This window comes from Euwallacea fornicatus, chromosome 38 (genome assembly GCF_040115645.1).
Source record: "Euwallacea fornicatus isolate EFF26 chromosome 38, ASM4011564v1, whole genome shotgun sequence".
NCBI classification, from domain to species: Eukaryota; Metazoa; Arthropoda; class Insecta; order Coleoptera; family Curculionidae; genus Euwallacea; species Euwallacea fornicatus.
In genome coordinates this window covers 721,175-739,028 of record NC_089578.1, presented here as the reverse complement: position 1 = coordinate 739,028, position 17,854 = coordinate 721,175, and the positions used below count along the sequence as shown (strand labels likewise).

At 42.4% G+C, this 17,854-nt stretch overlaps 3 protein-coding genes across 4 annotated transcripts in view; 1 reads left to right on the top strand and 2 right to left on the bottom strand.

Moving 5' to 3' along the window:
* The window catches only part of fng (Fringe glycosyltransferase), a 64,621-nt gene that overhangs the window by 35,543 nt on the left and 11,224 nt on the right, over positions 1-17,854 (top strand). The window contains exon 5 of the mRNA XM_066301062.1: positions 15,932-16,079. Coding sequence (XP_066157159.1) covers positions 15,932-16,079 — 148 coding nt within the window. The remainder of the gene's footprint in view (positions 1-15,931; positions 16,080-17,854) is intronic.
* LOC136349483 (galactose mutarotase-like) lies at positions 579-9,330 on the bottom strand. 2 transcript variants are annotated; one of them, XM_066301064.1, is made up of 7 exons: positions 9,148-9,330; positions 7,433-7,603; positions 6,056-6,215; positions 5,388-5,606; positions 2,628-2,758; positions 2,381-2,578; positions 579-2,312 (listed from the first exon to the last, which is right to left on the bottom strand). In XM_066301064.1, exons 1-7 carry the CDS (start codon positions 9,277-9,279, stop codon positions 2,232-2,234), a joined length of 1,092 nt encoding a protein of 363 aa, XP_066157161.1. In that variant the 5' UTR covers positions 9,280-9,330; the 3' UTR covers positions 579-2,231. The 2 variants fall into 2 exon arrangements, with proteins under 2 accessions (XP_066157161.1, XP_066157160.1); XM_066301063.1 differs by lacking the exon at positions 9,148-9,330 and adding an exon at positions 7,807-8,077.
* On the bottom strand, positions 11,846-15,908 carry LOC136349480 (galactose mutarotase-like). Its single transcript, XM_066301061.1, has 9 exons — positions 15,562-15,908; positions 13,336-13,433; positions 13,129-13,281; positions 12,917-13,074; positions 12,672-12,859; positions 12,514-12,623; positions 12,290-12,460; positions 12,034-12,227; positions 11,846-11,978 (listed from the first exon to the last, which is right to left on the bottom strand). Exons 2-9 carry the CDS (start codon positions 13,412-13,414, stop codon positions 11,901-11,903), a joined length of 1,131 nt encoding a protein of 376 aa, XP_066157158.1. The 5' UTR covers positions 13,415-13,433; positions 15,562-15,908; the 3' UTR covers positions 11,846-11,900.

Here is a 17,854-nt window from a genome sequence, read left to right as displayed (position 1 = left end):
TTTTAAAAATATATATACAGGGCGAGTCGGGAGGATCGTGCCAAACTTCAGGAGCGTGTTGTACATGAAAAATAAATGTAAAAAACTCTTCAGTTTTAAACCAATCCCACAAACAATAGTCTAGCGGTGTCAGGTCTGGAGACCTCGGAGGCCAACTGATAGGGCCACCACGACCAATCCAACGTATTAATTTATGAAATTTATAATTTTTTTAAATTTTATGTTTTAACTTTATTTACGCTATAACTTGTAAACAAACGAAAATCGGACAACAACATTTGAGTTTTTTTACAATTTATTTCTCATGTACAACGCGCTCCTGAAGTTTGGCACGATCCTCCCGACTCACCCTGTACATATAGAAAATTGCATCTGTTGCAGATTTTACAATTATTAATTTCCCTGCTCTTATCTCATGTTCAACATGCCGGTTTACATGGCTGTATCATTAAGAATACCTTATTACTTTTTATTATAGGGAGACACATAATTCCATATTATAAGCTCGCGGCGGATGTGCGCACACAACCATCAGCAAGTCCTTTCTTCGGCATTTAGGTTTATATTAATGAACAAAGCACGAAGAATAAATTGTATTAAAATCTTGTCGAAGACTTTTTATAATTAATTTTGAGATAGTTGTTTATCGTGAAGACATATTGAGTCGGACGTTAGTTTACATTCCTCTGTGCCGAGATTAATGGCTTTGGTAACTACGAAAGAGGCTACAACACAGGTATTCTTAATATCACATCATATAATGTTCCGTGTAATTAATTATTACTTTCAGTTATTGATAGGACCGCATGTTTCTCTTGATTACCCCGATGATGATTTCTGTTATTAATGGAGTAACGTGGAAAACAACTTCTGAACGTCCGACCAAAGCGTGTGTAATATTTGACTTTTACCACGTTAAGTACACTGACTTTCAAAAAAACCGCAACACCCAGTAGAACACATCGTACACGTTCGAAATTCTGGCATTACGTTGGGTAAAAGATAAGAACGATCAAAATATCAAAAGAAAATTATTGTGAATAAGTGGAAAAATTTAATAATAGTTTAATAATGGGTGGTATCTCCTCTTAAATTAACACATTCCTGTAGGCGACGTGGCATGCTTAAGATTAAATTGCCAATATCTTCCTGTGCCAATCTGCACCCGCTCGCGGAGTTCATCTATGGTCTCTGGAGGGCGAGCTAAACGTTGAAGTCTCCGACCCATTATATCCCATGCACGCTCTATTGGGGACAAATCCGGAGACCGAGCTGGCCAAGGCAAAGTATCCAAATTTTCAGCTTCCAAATACCTCAAAGTGTCGTCGGCTACATGTGGTCGCGCATTATCCTGTTGAAATGTGCTTCCAGGATGGTCGGGCATGTATGGTACAAGAACCGGTTCTAAGACACTATTAATGCACCTCTGGGCATTGAATCTATCATAAATGAAAAGAAGAGGAGACCGACTGCCATACTGGATGGCGCCCCAAACCGTGACACCTGGTGTTAAACCAGAACGACGCCTTTCCGAAAAGTCCAAATTTAATCGCCCTCCTCTGCGCCTTCTAACACGTAACCGTCCATCAGATCGCCATTAACAAAATCGGCTGAACACGATTCTTCTCCACTCATCCACTCATTGCACTCTCAGACGACACCACACCAGTCGGGCCACCCTGTGGTTTCGTGATAATGGAAGACGATATGAATTTAGTCCACAACTTCGAATTCTGCGATACATGGTACTAAGGAAGGCCCTTCGATTTAGGGTGGCTACCCAGTTAGCACCAAGAGACGGAATTGTTGTCTGTCGCTGAACGACGAAGTCGCCGGTCTTCGCGTCATTCTTGGACGGCCGCTACCACGATGACGATTTACTGACCCTTCGCTAGACCAATCTCTCCGAGCTCTTAGCGCTGTTGACGCGTTTCGATCCAATCTACGTGCAATTTCGCGGAAAGGTAAACCTGCCTCGTGCACACCAGCAATTCTTCCCCTTTCGAAGGGAGTTAAACTGCATTTCGGCGTACAGGAGGCATTTTGCCCTACCACACATTCAATATGGTACTAACAGTGGTACCTTCATCGCTATCCGCCTTTAACAAAATTTGCAAAAAGAACGATCGTCACAGATAAGAAAAGGTAAAGAAAAACTTCATATCGCATTAAAATCTTCTTGGTGTTGCGGTTTTTTTGAAAATCAGTGTATTTCCCTAACAGCCGCACCGTCAGTTCTCCACCGTAAACTTGAAGCTGGTGAGGTGGCGGTACTCCTCGCCCGGTCTAACCAGCAGATCGGGGAAGTTCGCCTGGAATAAGAGAAAAACCGTGAAGATCGACCGAGTTCAAAGAAAAAATTCTTTAATACGTCACTCACGTGATGAATTGCGTCTGGATACATCTGCGTCTCCAGACAAAACGCCCCGTGTTTCCGGTAGATCGCCCCCTTCCCTTGGCTGCTCTCATCCTCAGGCATGAAGTTCCCGGTGTAGAATTGAACTCCCGGTTGGTTGCTGTAGACTTCCATCACGCGTCCGCTAGGCCGATGGTAAGCTTTTGCTACAAAGGCGACGTCCTGAAAATGAGAACTTAGAAGCAGCATGGGGGGGTGCAGCACTCTGTACCTGCGACGACCCCTTTGCAACGCAGTAGTTGTGGTCATATCCGGGGGAGTTGGGAACTTCCGAAATCACCTGTCCCAATAGTTTCGGGACCCTTAAGTCGAAGACGGTTCCGTTGACGCTGGGGAGGTTTCCTGGAATTATTGGGAGGTTCGTTCAGTTGTCAAGTCAAACAGTGCGCCGTGTACGGACAACCCTGGCGCGAATCGAAGAATATACAGGGCGACTCGCAACGCATGGGACCTTAAAAAATGCCGATTTTTTAACTGAAGTTTCGTCTCAGGCCTGCGGTTGTCGAGAAAAAAATCTGGAAAAATTCTGACTTTCAGGGGAGCTTCAACCTAGAATAACCGAATTCGGGAAATATTTTTGCATATACGAGGTGCGCCCGCGAAGTAGCGGCGAATTGAAGCAATGTTGTCTCTCGCGGAACGCCAAACCTTTTGTGATATTTTCTGATTCGCCCCTCGCGTTCTGAACACATTCACAGCGGTTCAGCAGCCATTGCAGAACCAAAGAGAGAGAGAGAGAGAGAGAAAAAGGAAATTGTTTTTGTGCGAAGGAACATGTTTTTACTCAAGCGAGTGCTCAAATGTGTCCCCTGAACTGCCTCACAACGGACTAAATTGTCATAAAACTTGTCAATAATGTCTTTCAGCAACAATGACACGGCATTCGTCAGTAATTCTTCTCCTTAACTCATTTATATCTGCCGGTTTTGCCGCATGCACCGTACTTTCTCAGTGTCCCTACGGAAAATAGTCGAGGAGCGTCAGGTCCGGTGAGCTAGGGGGCCGTTCTGTTTCACCTGCAGCCCAAAACGGGAAAAAAAATTATTTTTATTTAGTTAAACGTTCAAAATGGGCGTACGCTTGTAGGCCCATGCAGACTCGAGTATGCTCGTACTTGTCGTTCAAACGGTACCACCCTGCTGGGGACGGGGCTCCCCTATGCTGACAATTGCCAGGAAAATCTGATTTTGTAGTAGTTGGAGATACATCTCTGATTTCGAATTCTCTTCAATAGCAGGCCCTTTCAACGATGTCTGCCCACACCTGATTTTCTGAGGATATATGTGTGTATTTCTCGCATCCAATGGGGACTTTCTCCTGCCCATTAACGACAGCTACGCCGATTAATGACTTCATTTTGCATGAAAATTGCCTAATCAGAAAAGATAAAGTGACTTAAGCAATCGTTATTTTCTTCCCATCTACGCATCATTGCGTCACAAAATTCCATTCTATGAGCAAAATCTTCAACTTACAGTTCTTGAGCTACAGTGACTTTATAAGGGTGAAAATGGTTTGTCTTTAACGTAGCTCTGATAGAGTTAAACGGAACATCACTTTGTGCGGCAGCTTTTCTTAATGATAATGGTGGATCTTCAGCAAGTTCAACCACTTGATCATTGCGACCTCCTGTTTCTTCGAATCCTCAAGTGGTTCTTAAAACTATAGATTTCGCTATTAGTTTTCTATTGAGAAAAAGTGGTATTGAAGAGCTCTGACGTTTCAATAAACAATCTCTAGCCGTCGTCAAAACAAATAAAAATTTTTAAATAAGATTTTTTTTTTAATTTTGTATAATTTTTAAAATATTTCGGGATCGCCGGATACTTCGTACACACTGTAAACTATAGAACATGCCTCAGAATTCTTAGGAATTTGCTAAAGGACAACATACCCCCCGAAGGTTCGAAGGGACCAAATACATCCATTTTGAAGATATTAGAAGATAAAATATGACAGATTAGAACTGTTTTTCCTTTAGAATTCCGAGTTTTTCCTAAACTATTCAGGTTAAGGTTCTTGAGCAGGTTCTTGGGCACCCTCCACCAATCTTTTTCTTCGCATTCTGCTCAAATGTCTGATTACTCTTCTTTCATTTCAATAAGACGAAAGAGCGAATTATCGACAAAACTTTTTTTTAGCGAATTTTTGACCCTTTAAAGTCTTTAACGAGCAGTCTTTTTCTGATAAGAAATGGCGAAATATTGACAGAACCTTCAGTTAATTTTTCCAGCGATTTTAAGCCCATTTTGACTATCTTCATAGTCAATTTACATCAAAACTGAATATATATTTTAATGATCTTGCGTAGATTGAGCAGTTAGCCTGAGACAAAACATGTCAAATTCGATCATTCTCATAGTCGAAATGTGACAAACCTGCAGAATTTGACAGCTCAAATGCAGACGCACTGAGGACTTCCACAGATTAAACGTGCTAAATTTGATTATTTTTGTTTATTATTTCGATATGTCAATTGTCACACTTAATTGCGTCAAAATCGGAATATTTTTGAAAAATCAAAAATTTATGTGTCAATGCCACCAATCTTGACAGACTTCATATACGTCGAACTGGAGTATATTTGAAGCTTTTAAGAGACCAAGGCTGTCAACGTTGGAAGCTTCTAAATATGACACATGACATGTGACTTTTAAAGGATTAAAATTGGACAAATATTTGAAGGTGCTATTAGCCCGAACGTTAAATTGAAAGGGTTTTAATCGTCCAAATTTTTCAATTTTCAATCGTTCCGCGCCGAAAAGTATCAAAATTAGAGATTTCCATTTATGTAAGTTTCAAAGGTACCGACGGTCTAAATCCAGGAGTTAAATTTAACGTGCGTCTACGTTGGCAACTTTCAATGACAAATGAGAATATCATTTGCATTTTTTACAAAAAAAAGAGCAAAATTATGTTAAAAAATTCTTAACATCGTAACATATAAAATAAATAAATAACCTGAACTGACCCGTTGGAATTGCAGTTTCATCAACCTCCGTATATCTATCAGCGTTAATAGTAATTTCGTGCTGGTACAGTTCCTTTGACCCAGACCCGTGGCCACCCAGATTGAAGTACGAGTGGTTGGTCAAATTTATCGGAGTAGTCCTACTGACCACCGCCTTGTAGTCTATTTGGAATTCGTTGTTGTGGGTCAACTGGAATGTGATTGTGGCAAGAACGTCCCCTTGAATTGTAATAGTCATCTCAGCACTTTTTACCCGTTAGTGTATTATACAGGGTGGCCCAAATGACCAAGCTTAATCCGCATATTTTTTCCGAAAAATTTTGCGATTTAGCCAAATTTGCCTCGTACGAAATCTGACAACTTTCGATGCGATGAAAAAGGATGTCTGACCTCATAGAAACTGTCACTCTGAAGGCTCTAATGGCCGTTTGGTTCGCTTGGTTGAGTCAACCTCGATTAATACACGTATTTATGCCAAAATTTCAACTAAATATCTCATAAACTGTCGGAGCAATACCCAAAATTACGAAAAAAATGAAACTTTGGCAAAATGGGTCTCAGAAACTGTCAACTTTCGTGTAAGACACATTTAGTCAAATCGTAGAATTTTTGCAGAAATAATACATGGATGAAGTTTTGCCCATTGGGTGACCAGTCGGCCTACTAACCGGGATAGCCCTCCTCCATATCTTTTGACAAGTAGGTTAAAATTAGCTTATTTCCAGATACATGGTAGTTCCACAAAACCTTATCGAATCCTTGAATACCTCCATGGAGGTGATTAGGGCCGTTGTTGATCGCTAATTTGTAGTTCACCCCTTCAACATCCTGCGAACCAAGTAGGTACAGTTCATACAGGATGTCTTGAAATTAAGCAGCCAAATTTAAGCTGTGAAACGGTCAAAGAAAAATAACGTTATTTCGCTTTATTTGCCAAAAATCCTTTGTTGCCGAAATTTAGGGATTTGGAATTTTTTGGTATTTTTTGAATTTTATTAAAAGCTACAAAAATAAAAATAAAACTCTAAAGCTACGAACAACGCCACCAAATTCCAAAAAAGTCGGTCAAAATACTTTTGAATTATAAAAAAAAAAAATTAACACCCTGTATATCGGAAACAATACATTTCCGGACCTATGTTTATGGCAACTTTTTCCGATAAGATGCCCTGACAAATCGCTCCCTTAAATGTTGCCGCGTATTTTTTAAACACTCTGTATACAGGAGGTTAATTTGTTGAGGTTTCGTTTCAGCACCTCGAATTTTTTGGCCGCCCTGTACGGGCCGTCAGGTGAATGAGTTTTGAATTTCCCCGTTCAATTGAAATCCCTTTTTGTCCCTTTTTCGTTGTTTACGCCTCTATCGCCGTTTTTGAGTTATTTGCAAAATTGTCTAGAAATGATTTCCCTGCAGCAAGTGCGTGCGTTACACGTAGACGCACTTGAAATTCCATATGGATAATGAATTGCGGTAAAAGCGCCATTAATAGTCTAATGGAAATAGAGGGACCGCTCTATTTCAACGATAATCCATTATGTATCTGGAAATGTAAATGGGACCACATGAGGCGCGTGCGCGTCTCACTGGGAAATCCCCGCACATACACTCCTAGGGAATTTTGCAAAAAGCTGGAAACAGGGTGACAGGTGCGGGAACAATGGCAAATGAACGAAAAACTTCTAAATTCGACAGGAAATTGGAATTTGGACAAACACATAGATGGTCCACGAAAAAGGTGGTCAAAGGCCCTCGTGAACATATCACCCTGTAGATACCGACAACAAATTACGAGACCCAGTCGCGAAAGAGCAGTGGCGTACGAATAAAACTTCATTTCGAGACCTCAAAAAAACGGGGCTGGCACCCGAAATTTTTGAAAAATCTCAAATTTCAATTCCTTGCGTTTTGGGCAACAAAACACCACCAGTAAAGCGATATCATTTTTGCTTGAAGATTTCGCTATTTAGCTTTGGCCGCCTAACTCCCGGACACGCTGTACATCCCCGATTATTAGCGAATAGGCGGGAAAATTAAAGATCTCTACCAGTTCTCCTCTAGCAGTTCTGTTGGCCACTCTCCCAATGGTTGCTCCGTAATAGCGGTTTTTGGTGCTCAAATATTCTTCGATGGAATCGAATCCAGTGACGATGTCTTCGGCGTTTCCATCTTTGTCGGGGATTCTGATAGATGTTATTGTCGCCCCCCAATTTATGACCTGAGGGGAAAATGAAACTATGAAAGAAAAAATAGCAATAAAAGCCTTATCACTCGGTAAAAATATCCTGCGGCGCTATTCGGCGGTTCGACCTTCAGATAACAGAAAACGAGCTCCAGATAAGGAATATAAACTGAACGAAACACATTTTAAAACTTGTTTACTTTTTATATGTATTTTATCTTATATTTTCCTTTGAGTACCTGAACTGTGGTATTTTTCACGTTCTCCCAGGTGAATCTCTTGACCTTCTTTATCACGCCAGAATCATCCTCATGCGTTCCGAAATCGTCGACTGTTAACCAAACAGCAGGTTTCCTTGCACTCCTTGTGCAACTCATCTTCACAACACTCACAAACAATCACGATAAATGAATGATAAATTTGTTATTTGATGTCGGTTTAAACGGGCACTCTTGCCGTGGGTGTGCGAGCTCTATTGCTGTCGAAATGAGTGTTTTCACTACTTGCTATCAATCCATGAGATAATGATGATTACTCAAAACGCAAATTATTTCTAACCGTTAGTAACCAGTGTCAGGGAGTCCTCGTTGCACAATTGTCTTGTCGTTCGTTGAGGCTCCGAAATCGTTTGGAGCAATTTGAAAATGTACCGTGAGGGGCCTTAAAGTCGGCCCATCTCGTGGTGATTATCCAATCAAGAGTTAAATCCAGCAGTGAGCACCCGAAGGTTGTCTTACTTTGAGGAAATCGGGAAACGGTTTAAAGAAGCATTTCTTGAACTTTTGGCGAACCAGTGGGGACGAAATGGCGAAGGACAGGGGGATAATGCAAGAGATCGGAAACTTAAAGCGAAAATGAAGAAGGGGCCTAAATGCCAACTCAGAACTCATACGGGGTGTTCAAGAAAAAATTTACAAGCAAAAAATAGCGCGTGAGCCAGCACAACGTGAGACCCTGTGCACGGCGCCCAAACGATTTTGACATTTTCTCGTAGAGGCTCTGCGAAAACGTAAACATGCGAAATTTCACTAAGTTGCGCTTAAGCATACGAAAGAAAATAGCAAAAAATGAAGAAAAAACTAACTTTGACACCCTGTATATCAAAAATGGCCGACTGCATTTCCTTCTTATTTCACTAAGCAGCGCCGCCCCCAGAAATATCTGCACGCCGGTCTGTTACACCCTGTGTACAAGATTTTTGGGCGATTTTACCGCTTTTTCGACCAAATCAAAAGCCGGCACCGGTCTTCCAGAGAAATGGAAAGAACAGTTTATACACAGGGCGTTTGAGTGAAACCGCCCTGGCCGAATGGCCGCTGGCTTTTTGCGAATAATTCGTGGTTGCTCGGAGAAAATATTTCAAACTAAGAAAGATTCACTCCCAGCAGCTCGCTTTCTTGACAAAACGCTTAAAGGTGACTTTGAATTAATGGAAAAAAGCTCGATTGTGCTTGTGAAAAACGGAAAAACTGAATTCGAACCGTTGGAACGAGGTGAATAATTCACGTCAGTACAACGAAAGTACGGTCCTGAAAGGAGAAAACGGGACCGAAGTTTTTTTGGAATTTATGCTCACTCACCTCCACAGAAATATTCCTCATGTTTCCCCAAGTAAATCTTTTGACGTGTTTGATCTCGCCAGAGGCATCTTGGTACGTCCCGAACTCGTCCGTTGTCAACCACACTGCGAGTCGTCCCAACCGGACAGTCATAACTACTTATTACGAGTATTCCTGCAAAGATCGGTTACTTAACTTCATTTTCGATTTACGTCTAATGTTTTGTTGGCACCCATTGAGCTTTGTACGTGTCCAGTAGTGAAGGCGATGACATCAACGTCTGGATAATTATCAATGCGATCTTTGAACGTTAATTCAGTTCTACTCCCCCGCGTTTTGCCCAGGGAATTCGTGAACACATTTAGAAAACATAGAAAACTTTACGTCGTTTAATTAGATCAATAAACGGCATCTTGGGAGGTCGGTGGCAGGATAGTGGCGGCGTGGTGGCGAGAGGTTCAACGTTAACCACTTGTCAATTTGTCTCCTCCAGTATTTTGGGAGCCGAAAGAGCGGTTCCATTGAAAGAACGCGTCGAATTAGTGCCCTTGTTGAGCTTCAACAGCACGTGCTGGACGAGTTGCTGGGTCTCTTTTAGTTCCCCAGATACGGGCATCCGCGTTAATTTTGAAAGTATCTCGAAATGAAGGTTCGTTAAATTTAATTTTTAAACTTCCAGAGAGTTTAAAGTAATAAACCTCCCCTCGAAGACTCTGAACGCCCCTGAAAATTTCCCAAGGGGCAGGAGCATCCAATTTTAAATACTTTTCGGATTTTAAACTCCGATCTCTTGGGAAGCCGAGGGGTAATTTCATTGAAAACGCAAGTCAAATTAGGAGCCCTCGATGAGCTCTATTGGCCTGCGTCGCCTTGCCACCCTTTCCTTCGATGACCCAGATAGGAAATTCATCGAAATCTCATAGGAATCGCTCAGGATCGCTCACAAGTAGATAAAAAAATTGAAGGCAGGCCATGTGTTTTCTATACAGGGTGTCTGAAAGGGATCTAGGTAAGCAACCTCGGTTAAATTGAAAAATTCACCATTTTCAATATGGCGCAAGGGGCGTTGCCGCGTCGTTCGTGATTTCCGAGATTTTACGAAAAATGTAAAAATGCGACGTTTCATTTGAAAATATTTAAAAAATTATCAATTTCATCAAAAAAATCTTTAACGCACTTGTTCGTTAGTGTCCTTCTCTACGACAACAAGCACAAATAATCGCAAATGTTCGCATAATCTGTGCTAAGTTTCAAAATCGTATTTGTCACAAGATCTGAGTTGACTTAATTTAAATTTTGTATGCACTGCTCAACGTTATCTCTCATATCATTTAAGCGTGCATTAGTGTCGTCATAAACTTCAGTTTTTAAGTAGCCCCATAAAAAGCTGTCCATCGGGGCTAGATCTGGGCTGCTTGGAGGCCACAGAATGGTCCCTGCTTTGCGTATCAACACTTCACATCTAATGTTTAAATAATTTCTTATTTAAGCGGTATTGCGCGGAGGTGCCTCGCTGAGGGGGCAGAGGGAGCTCGGGATTCAAACGAGCGTACTCGGCCCAAGTTGCATTAATTTTTTTATTATTTTTTTAATTACTTTTTAACGCAAAACGTTAATAAACTTACGTTTTTTTATTATTTAAATTGCAAACCTTGACATATTACATATTTTTGAAAAGGGGAAATTTGGCGGAATGCAAATGTGCGTTAATACACGGTGTGACCCATGCAGGCCGCACCACATGGGAAGTTCTTTCCCTTACGAGTTTCGGTAAATTCTGCCTTTGTCTTCGGGTTGTGGTCCAGAAATTATGACGATTGACGTACAAATCGAACAACAAATGACTGTCTATAACTGTCAAATTGCAATTGTTTTTTTAAAAACTTTCAAAATCTACAATTATTTCTCAAAATTTGGAAAATCACGAATGAAATTTCTCGATTTCTCATTTTCTGCCCGTATGTCAATTTTCAACTTTCTCGGGCTTTTTAAAATTTTTTGAATTCCTGCATTTTCGAAAGGTTCAAGCGGGTCACCAACAATCATTTTAGGCTGATATTTGTTTACATCAAATTCTATTTTTTTTAATTAAAAATAATACCAGATCAAGGTGGTGTGAACATTTTCTTTATGAACTAGATCAGCTTTGCTTCAAGGCACACGCGGCGTTTTTAATGAATTTTACATTTTCTTTAAAAACATCAATTTATTACAACTTTAACTAATGAATGCTCACAACGCTGCCGATTTGAGTACTGCGGAAATGCGGAAATACGAAAAATAAATAAATAAAAATTGAAAATTGGCACATGGCATAAGGAACTGAGAAACTTTTCCCTTTGGGATTTTTCAAAATTTTGGAAAATATTTTTTTTTTTTTAATTTTGTTTCTCGTCGTTTCCGAAGCACAACCCGAAGACAAAGTCAAAATGTACCCAAATTCATAAGTAAAAGCATTTCCCATATGGCGCGGACTTTGTGGGTCACACTGTATATGTATAAAAAAAACTTAATTTTCTCTGATTTTTTTGGGCTCCGACGGTGGGTAACTCTTCTGATGCTCACCTGTTTTTTCTTATATCATATCATGAAAATATAGAGCTTTCACGTGTATAAACAGCATTTTTCTAGCTTCGGCAATAAACTCACAGCAACTTGTCAAGTCGCAAAAACCGACCCTGTACCTGGTATATGAAGTAAAACGCATGGTGAATCATACCATTTTATTATGCATTAGTCCCTCAGTACCATATGAGCGTTTCGATTTGTGCCGATTAATCGATAAATAATCGATATTCCACAGTGTGGTGGTACAGATTTCCAGGATACAAAATCGCCTCTGGAAAGTTTTTCTGGAAATTTTAACGCATTACCGAGGCGTTTTCGAGGTAATTTGGGCATACTGACGTGGTTGGCCGCATCTGGATAGTTCTGCGTCTCAAAACAGAAAGAACCGTGCTTGAAATATCTGGATCCGCCTTTTCCCAATAAAACATCCAGTTTCGATAAGTCCCCTTTAAAGGCCTTGGGATCCTCCGGGAGGTGATTGGAGGTGTAAAACTGGACCCCAGGTTGGTTGCTGTAGATTTCCAGTATTCGCCCTAATTTGGTGACGATCAAACATGTACCAAAGGTGCATTATTATCGAGATGGGGGAAAATACCAGTTGGAGGATGAACGGCGCGCGCCACAAAACTACTTTCTTGCGCCGAACCCTTGGTGACGCAAAAATTGTGGTCGTACCCCAAGTACCCCGGAACTTTGTGAATAACACTCCCCAAGTTTTTGGGGATCCTCAGGTCGAAAATCGACTCGGCCACCGGCAGCAGTTTCCCTAAATTTGTGGAAAACCCGTCAATCTGCCCTCCACGACGTCGTTTTCCTTACCTGTAGGAATGGAGTCGTTATCGACATCGGTTATGCAATCGGCGTTGATAGATATCGAGTGTTTGTACGTTTCGTCAGCGCCCGCGCCATGTCCAGCTAAATTGAAGTACCTGCAATAAGCAATAACGTATCCGAAGCAATCAAATCAGTCAGCTCACGAGTGATTGGTTAGATTGACGAATGTGGGCTTGCTGGAGGTCGATTTGAAATCGAACACAAATCGGTTATCGCTCGTCAGTTCGTAGGTCACGGTGGTGATAACATCACCTGGAAATCCTTCTTCCAGGTCTCGGGACAAGTAGCTGAGGGTCACTTTGGTGCCGTCAACATGATGGTTCCAGTTCACCTATAAAATCGTCATAAGCGGCCGATGGACGGTGGGCTGTCTGCGATTCAGGCGAACCTTATCGAAACCTTTTTTCCCCCCGTGCAGCGTGTGGTTCCTCAAGTTGGCAGTTACATGGTACGACTTATCGCCGATGTTGAATTTCGCGTACCCAATCCGGTTCGCGACTCTGCCCACCGTGGCCCCGAAGTATGGATTCAACGGGTTCCGATAGCCTGCGAATTTCCTCAATTTTTGGGCGTGTCCAAGACAATTTACGCATCAGAAACCTTTCATGTCATCAAACCCCATGACGATATCATCCAGAATCCCGTTTTTGTCGGGCATCTGTATCGATGTTATGGTAGCTCCGTAGCTGATCACCTGCGCGCAGACCTTGGAAGAGTTTTTCCATGTGAACCGTGTGACGGACAGAAGTTCCCCTGAAAGGAACTTTGAGTTGGGGACTCGCGGCAGAAGAAGTTACCGAGAGGTACCTGTCTCGGGGTCGTTGTACGTGTCGAACTCGTCTTCTTCGAGTCGCACTTCATCGTTCATAGTAGAGTTCAAAGACATTGCTGCTCAATGGAGGTATCTGAAAGCGACGAAAGAAGAAGAATTCAAAGTGTGTATAGCAACAGCGTCGACTCTTCTCGGTAAAAAGAGAGAGCGAAAGAATTGAGAAAAAACTCGAAATCAGCTCCAAAATTTGTGTATCTCAAACTGGTTTTCCACGCATTGGGATCTCGGGAACTATCGGAGCTGCTAGGAAATTTATCTTCGCGGACGTGTTCCACTCGAAAAGTGTCCACTACAGGTCCTGATCATGCTTTGATATATGATGTTTTCTTGAGAAATGCTTCGTCTTCTCTAAAACCTGAACCGATGCCCCCGCTCCGATTTTGCCAGGACGTTACCAACACGTCCGTCTAGAACTTTCCCCATCCAGATGCGCAGCTCCTGCGGTTCTCGAGATATCAATGCGCGGAAGACCAGTTTCTGACTCGTGCAGGAAACGTGCGAGTCCAGGGTGAGCGTGATATCGATTTTTTTCAAGTAAAATTCGCCCTTTTTTTGTAAAAGTTGCATTTCGCGCAGATGAGGACTTTAAAAATGTCCAATCGCTTCGAGGTTTGTTAAAACGCACATCGCCAGATGTTCCTGCCTCAACACAATTCGCCGCAAGATTTTTTGTTTAATTTCGTCGAACAATCGCGCCCTCTCTGTATGGATAAAAAAATTAAACGTTTTTTTTCTTAAATAAAAAATTCAGGCTTTACTTTGGTGAACAACATCTGCTCTTGCCCGAAGGCTTTCGGAACTTGGTTTTTGAGGGATTTGAACTTGGAGAGAGCCAACGAAAGCTGCTGGACTTATGCGAGAGGAAGTGCCACGTTTTGTGCTGTTTTAACGTCCGAAGGACTTAGGTCCTGTTCCGGGACAATGGTGGATATGTCAGCTTGGCCTCCTTTGCCGCCTGACCTGAACCCTATAGACCGTGCTTGGGACGAGCGGTGGACCCCTGCCTGACGAAATCCTCCCAGAACCGTCCAAGAACTCGTTACTGCTGCTGCAAAAGAGTGGCAGCAGCACGTTCCTCGACATCCTATGGCTAATCTCGTTCAAACCACGCAGTGGTGTCCTCGACCCAGGGGGAAATACGCGTTGTTAATTTATTTTTTATTAAGAAAATTCCGAATGGAAAATTCCCCTTTTCGCCCGTAAGAATTGTTTCTAATTTTTTAATTTAACGGTGAAGTAATTATAGCGCAAAAAAATTAATTATTAATCAAAATTCATTAATAAATAGATATTTCAGACATTTTTGGCTCAAGGTAGTGAAATATCCGAGAATCGAGGTGATGCGGAACTTTCCAGGTTGTGTATAGCTCTCATCGTTAGAGCTCAGACTGTCCGACCTGGTGGTCATGATCATCGACCAGAGGTTGAAATGTCAGGCATGTCTGGGAACGACTCGTCACCTAATCAGATGACTGATGATACATGGAGAATGGTTCAATCAACGCGCTACGCTCGCGGGTAACTGCCTGCTGCTGGGATTTCTTTGCTAATAATCACCCGTTATTATGGGTATGCAAATAATGGGTGACCTTTAAAAAAAAATCTCTCAGCACCAGGTGAACCGTAAACGTAGGGCCTTGCCCTTTAGATGGAATTAAGTAACAGAGAACAGCAACGCAGAGTTTGATTCTACTCTGGGGGAATTCGGTTAACGATTCTTAAATTTTGGGCCTAAACGCGGTCGCACCAGCTGCAGAGACGGACTCCTCGGTGGTCCACCCAGTGAGTTGTTTGACGTGCATGTGGAATGAGTTTTATTGACAATTTCTCTAAAGGGAAAAAGAGTAAAATTATGCAAATTTATTGCACACTTTGAACGGAGAAATTAGGAAAAAGCGGCCGCATTTGGCGAGAAAGAAAGTCGCGTTTCATCGAGCCAACGCACCAGTCCGCACTTCCGCCATCGCGGTGGTCAAAATCAGTCAACTTCGCGCCGGACTCTTCCCTCGCCCGCCCCGCTCGCCAGATTTAGCCCCCTCGGACAATTTTTTATTACCAAACTTGAGAAATGATGTAACATTCCCCAATTTTTTTTTTCTTCGAGCGTTAGGCCGGGTACTCCCGGAACGATCCTCGTTTGTTCGCACTCGGTCCGTCAGTACCGGTACCAGGACGCGTATAGAAGTCGATCATTTTCTTACCTCCTTCCTCGAACCACCCGGGCACTGTTGTTTTCTCGTTTCACCGATATTATGAAATTACCCAGACAAATAATTCAGAACTTATAGTACCTGCACCAGAACTGAATTTTCGATTAAACGAATGAATTATAATGTTTTTCGAAAGTCGTACCGCAATCGGTTTGAATGCGATAACGCTGCTCCGATAACTTTACGGTTGATATTGTCGTAAAAGTTCATTTACCTTTTATGGTATACCGCCAACGTGTTAATAACAGCAGTATTATCGTACAGGCAACGTAACTGGTCTGATTAGAAAACCGTAGATTGGTCTACGGGCATTGCAGAGGAACTGTGGTTCAGGGGTCCCTGTAATTATTTTTTATTGCAGATGGTTCTGCCACTTTGACGACGACAACTATGTGAACGTGCCACGTTTGGTGCGATTTCTGGGCGATTATAACCCTAGGGAGGACTGGTACTTGGGCAAACCCAGCATTCAAGCCCCGCTAGAAATAGTCAGCAAGGACAAAAAATCGGTGAGTTCTTGTCAACTTTAGGGCCAATATGTCGAACCCCTGATAAGTTTGTCAACGAGGTGATTTCGGTACGAGTCACGAAATACGAGCAAAGCATTGGTCGCTTTCTCCACGCTCATAGAAATGATCTTCTTGGTGGAATTGCACTAGGTGCATATACAGGGCACTGATGTGAGAAATGTGGTCATTAAACCCTTAGGGAAATTTTTCGATTCCGGTCCTGGTAGCTTGTAATGTAAAGCACGCAGGATCGGGCCTGCAGTTTCTGTCCGGACTTAGGACTAGTTAGCAGCAATTTTGCGATGTTCCAAGAAGGTTTCCTTAGCAATAACTCATTTGTAAAGGGGGGCGAAGCCCTGTATATCAAATTTCAGTAATCTATGGGTTCCGGTCTCGGTCTGATTTAACGCATGCCGAACCGACTTTACAATTTCGACAAACCCTCAGAACCCGGTACTAGCGAACAGGAATCTTTCAGCTTCTCGTGTGGGAACCAAATTTTTAAACGGACCCTATATAATGTCGCCATTTCCCTTATTCTCAAGCCCCAGTCTTGGTATATCTTCTTTTGAGGGACGCAGGATCGGGCTTGTAGTTTTTGTAAGTGGTCCGAAGTTAGTTCTAGTTGGTAGCAAACCCCGAGATGGTTCCTTTGGAGGTACCAGTTCACGGCAAAGTCTGAGTTGGCGGTACCAAATATCTCAGGGAGCTATCTGTGGCGTTTTCTCCTCTAACCCCCAATGGCTCTTGCCCAGGAACACCTGATTTGAAGGATGCAGGACCGGGTTTGCGATTTTTTTAAAACGAGCCGAGCCGACAGCGAATTCGCAATTTTCTGAGATGGTTCCTTTGGCGGTACCGAATTTTTCAAAATTCAACATTTGTTTTCAAGGAACGTGCGCACGTCCACTGTTCAACATGCGTCACAACGTGCTGATGATTAAGGCCTTAATTAAACGTAATGTGAAATCTGTGGAGGTTTCTATGGTCTCGTAACCTTCCAAAAGCACACTGTGACTGGCATAAGCACACAATTTATGAGGGGTAAAACCGAACATTAACAATGAGCGAGTTATTCTGGCGGAATCTAGAATTAGAGCAAAATCTCTCTAGGAATTGTTGGTTGCCTAAACAAGCGGACTTTTATTTATGCTATTCTTGGCCGGCCGTTTCTCACGTACGAACTTGTTCAACAACTCAAACAACACGAGAAAGTAAGTGGTTTAAAGTGTTTTCCACTAAACCGATTCTGCATTGGGTTTAATTGAGAGATGTCGTTGGGGTGGTAGAACTTGACGTTCACGTGATCACTTGTTTCAGACAACCAACACGACAGTTTGGGGATTGACGTAAAAGTGACGCGGATCGTCTGTCATCGTGTCAAACGTTGACACGCGTCACTTCAACGTCGTTTCCCTGCCGGATTTCCCTTAATTAGTGCATGCAAAGACATTTTTCCCCGAGATTCAAGTCTCTTTCACCGTGCCGTAAAAGGAGAGTGTGCTATCACGATAAACTGGACTTAATGGCTATCGCCTAAACGCCTCAGTGAGCGCGCGTTCCGTGCGCATTCATAAATCTTTTACAAATAAGTGCAACGCTATATTTAATGCTGACCCAATTGACCCGGTAGCGGTTGGGGACCACGCCCTAATGCTGATGACCTTTCGGTAATTTGCAACGATAACACGGTCACATGTCGGTATGGGGAGTGTGTCCGAGGTCGCTATTGAGAGTGGCCGCGGTCGTTGCCGTTGAAACCGGAAATTTGGAAA

Coding starts and splice junctions, on each gene's coding strand:
- LOC136349483 (XM_066301063.1), bottom strand. CDS start 7,944: ATGAGTTGCACAAGGAGTGCAAGGAAACCTGCTGTTTGGTTAACAGTC. Junction 6,216..7,432: donor GAACTGCTAGAGGAGAACTG/GTAGAGATCTTT, acceptor CTTGGTTCGCAG/GATGTTGAAGGGGTGAACTA. Junction 2,313..2,380: donor ATCCAGACGCAATTCATCAC/GTGAGTGACGTA, acceptor CTCTTATTCCAG/GCGAACTTCCCCGATCTGCT.
- LOC136349480 (XM_066301061.1), bottom strand. CDS start 13,414: ATGTCTTTGAACTCTACTATGAACGATGAAGTGCGACTCGAAGAAGAC. Junction 13,075..13,128: donor GGGGTTTGATGACATGAAAG/GTTTCTGATGCG, acceptor GGAAATTCGCAG/GCTATCGGAACCCGTTGAAT. Junction 12,461..12,513: donor TAACGACTCCATTCCTACAG/GTAAGGAAAACG, acceptor CCACAAATTTAG/GGAAACTGCTGCCGGTGGCC.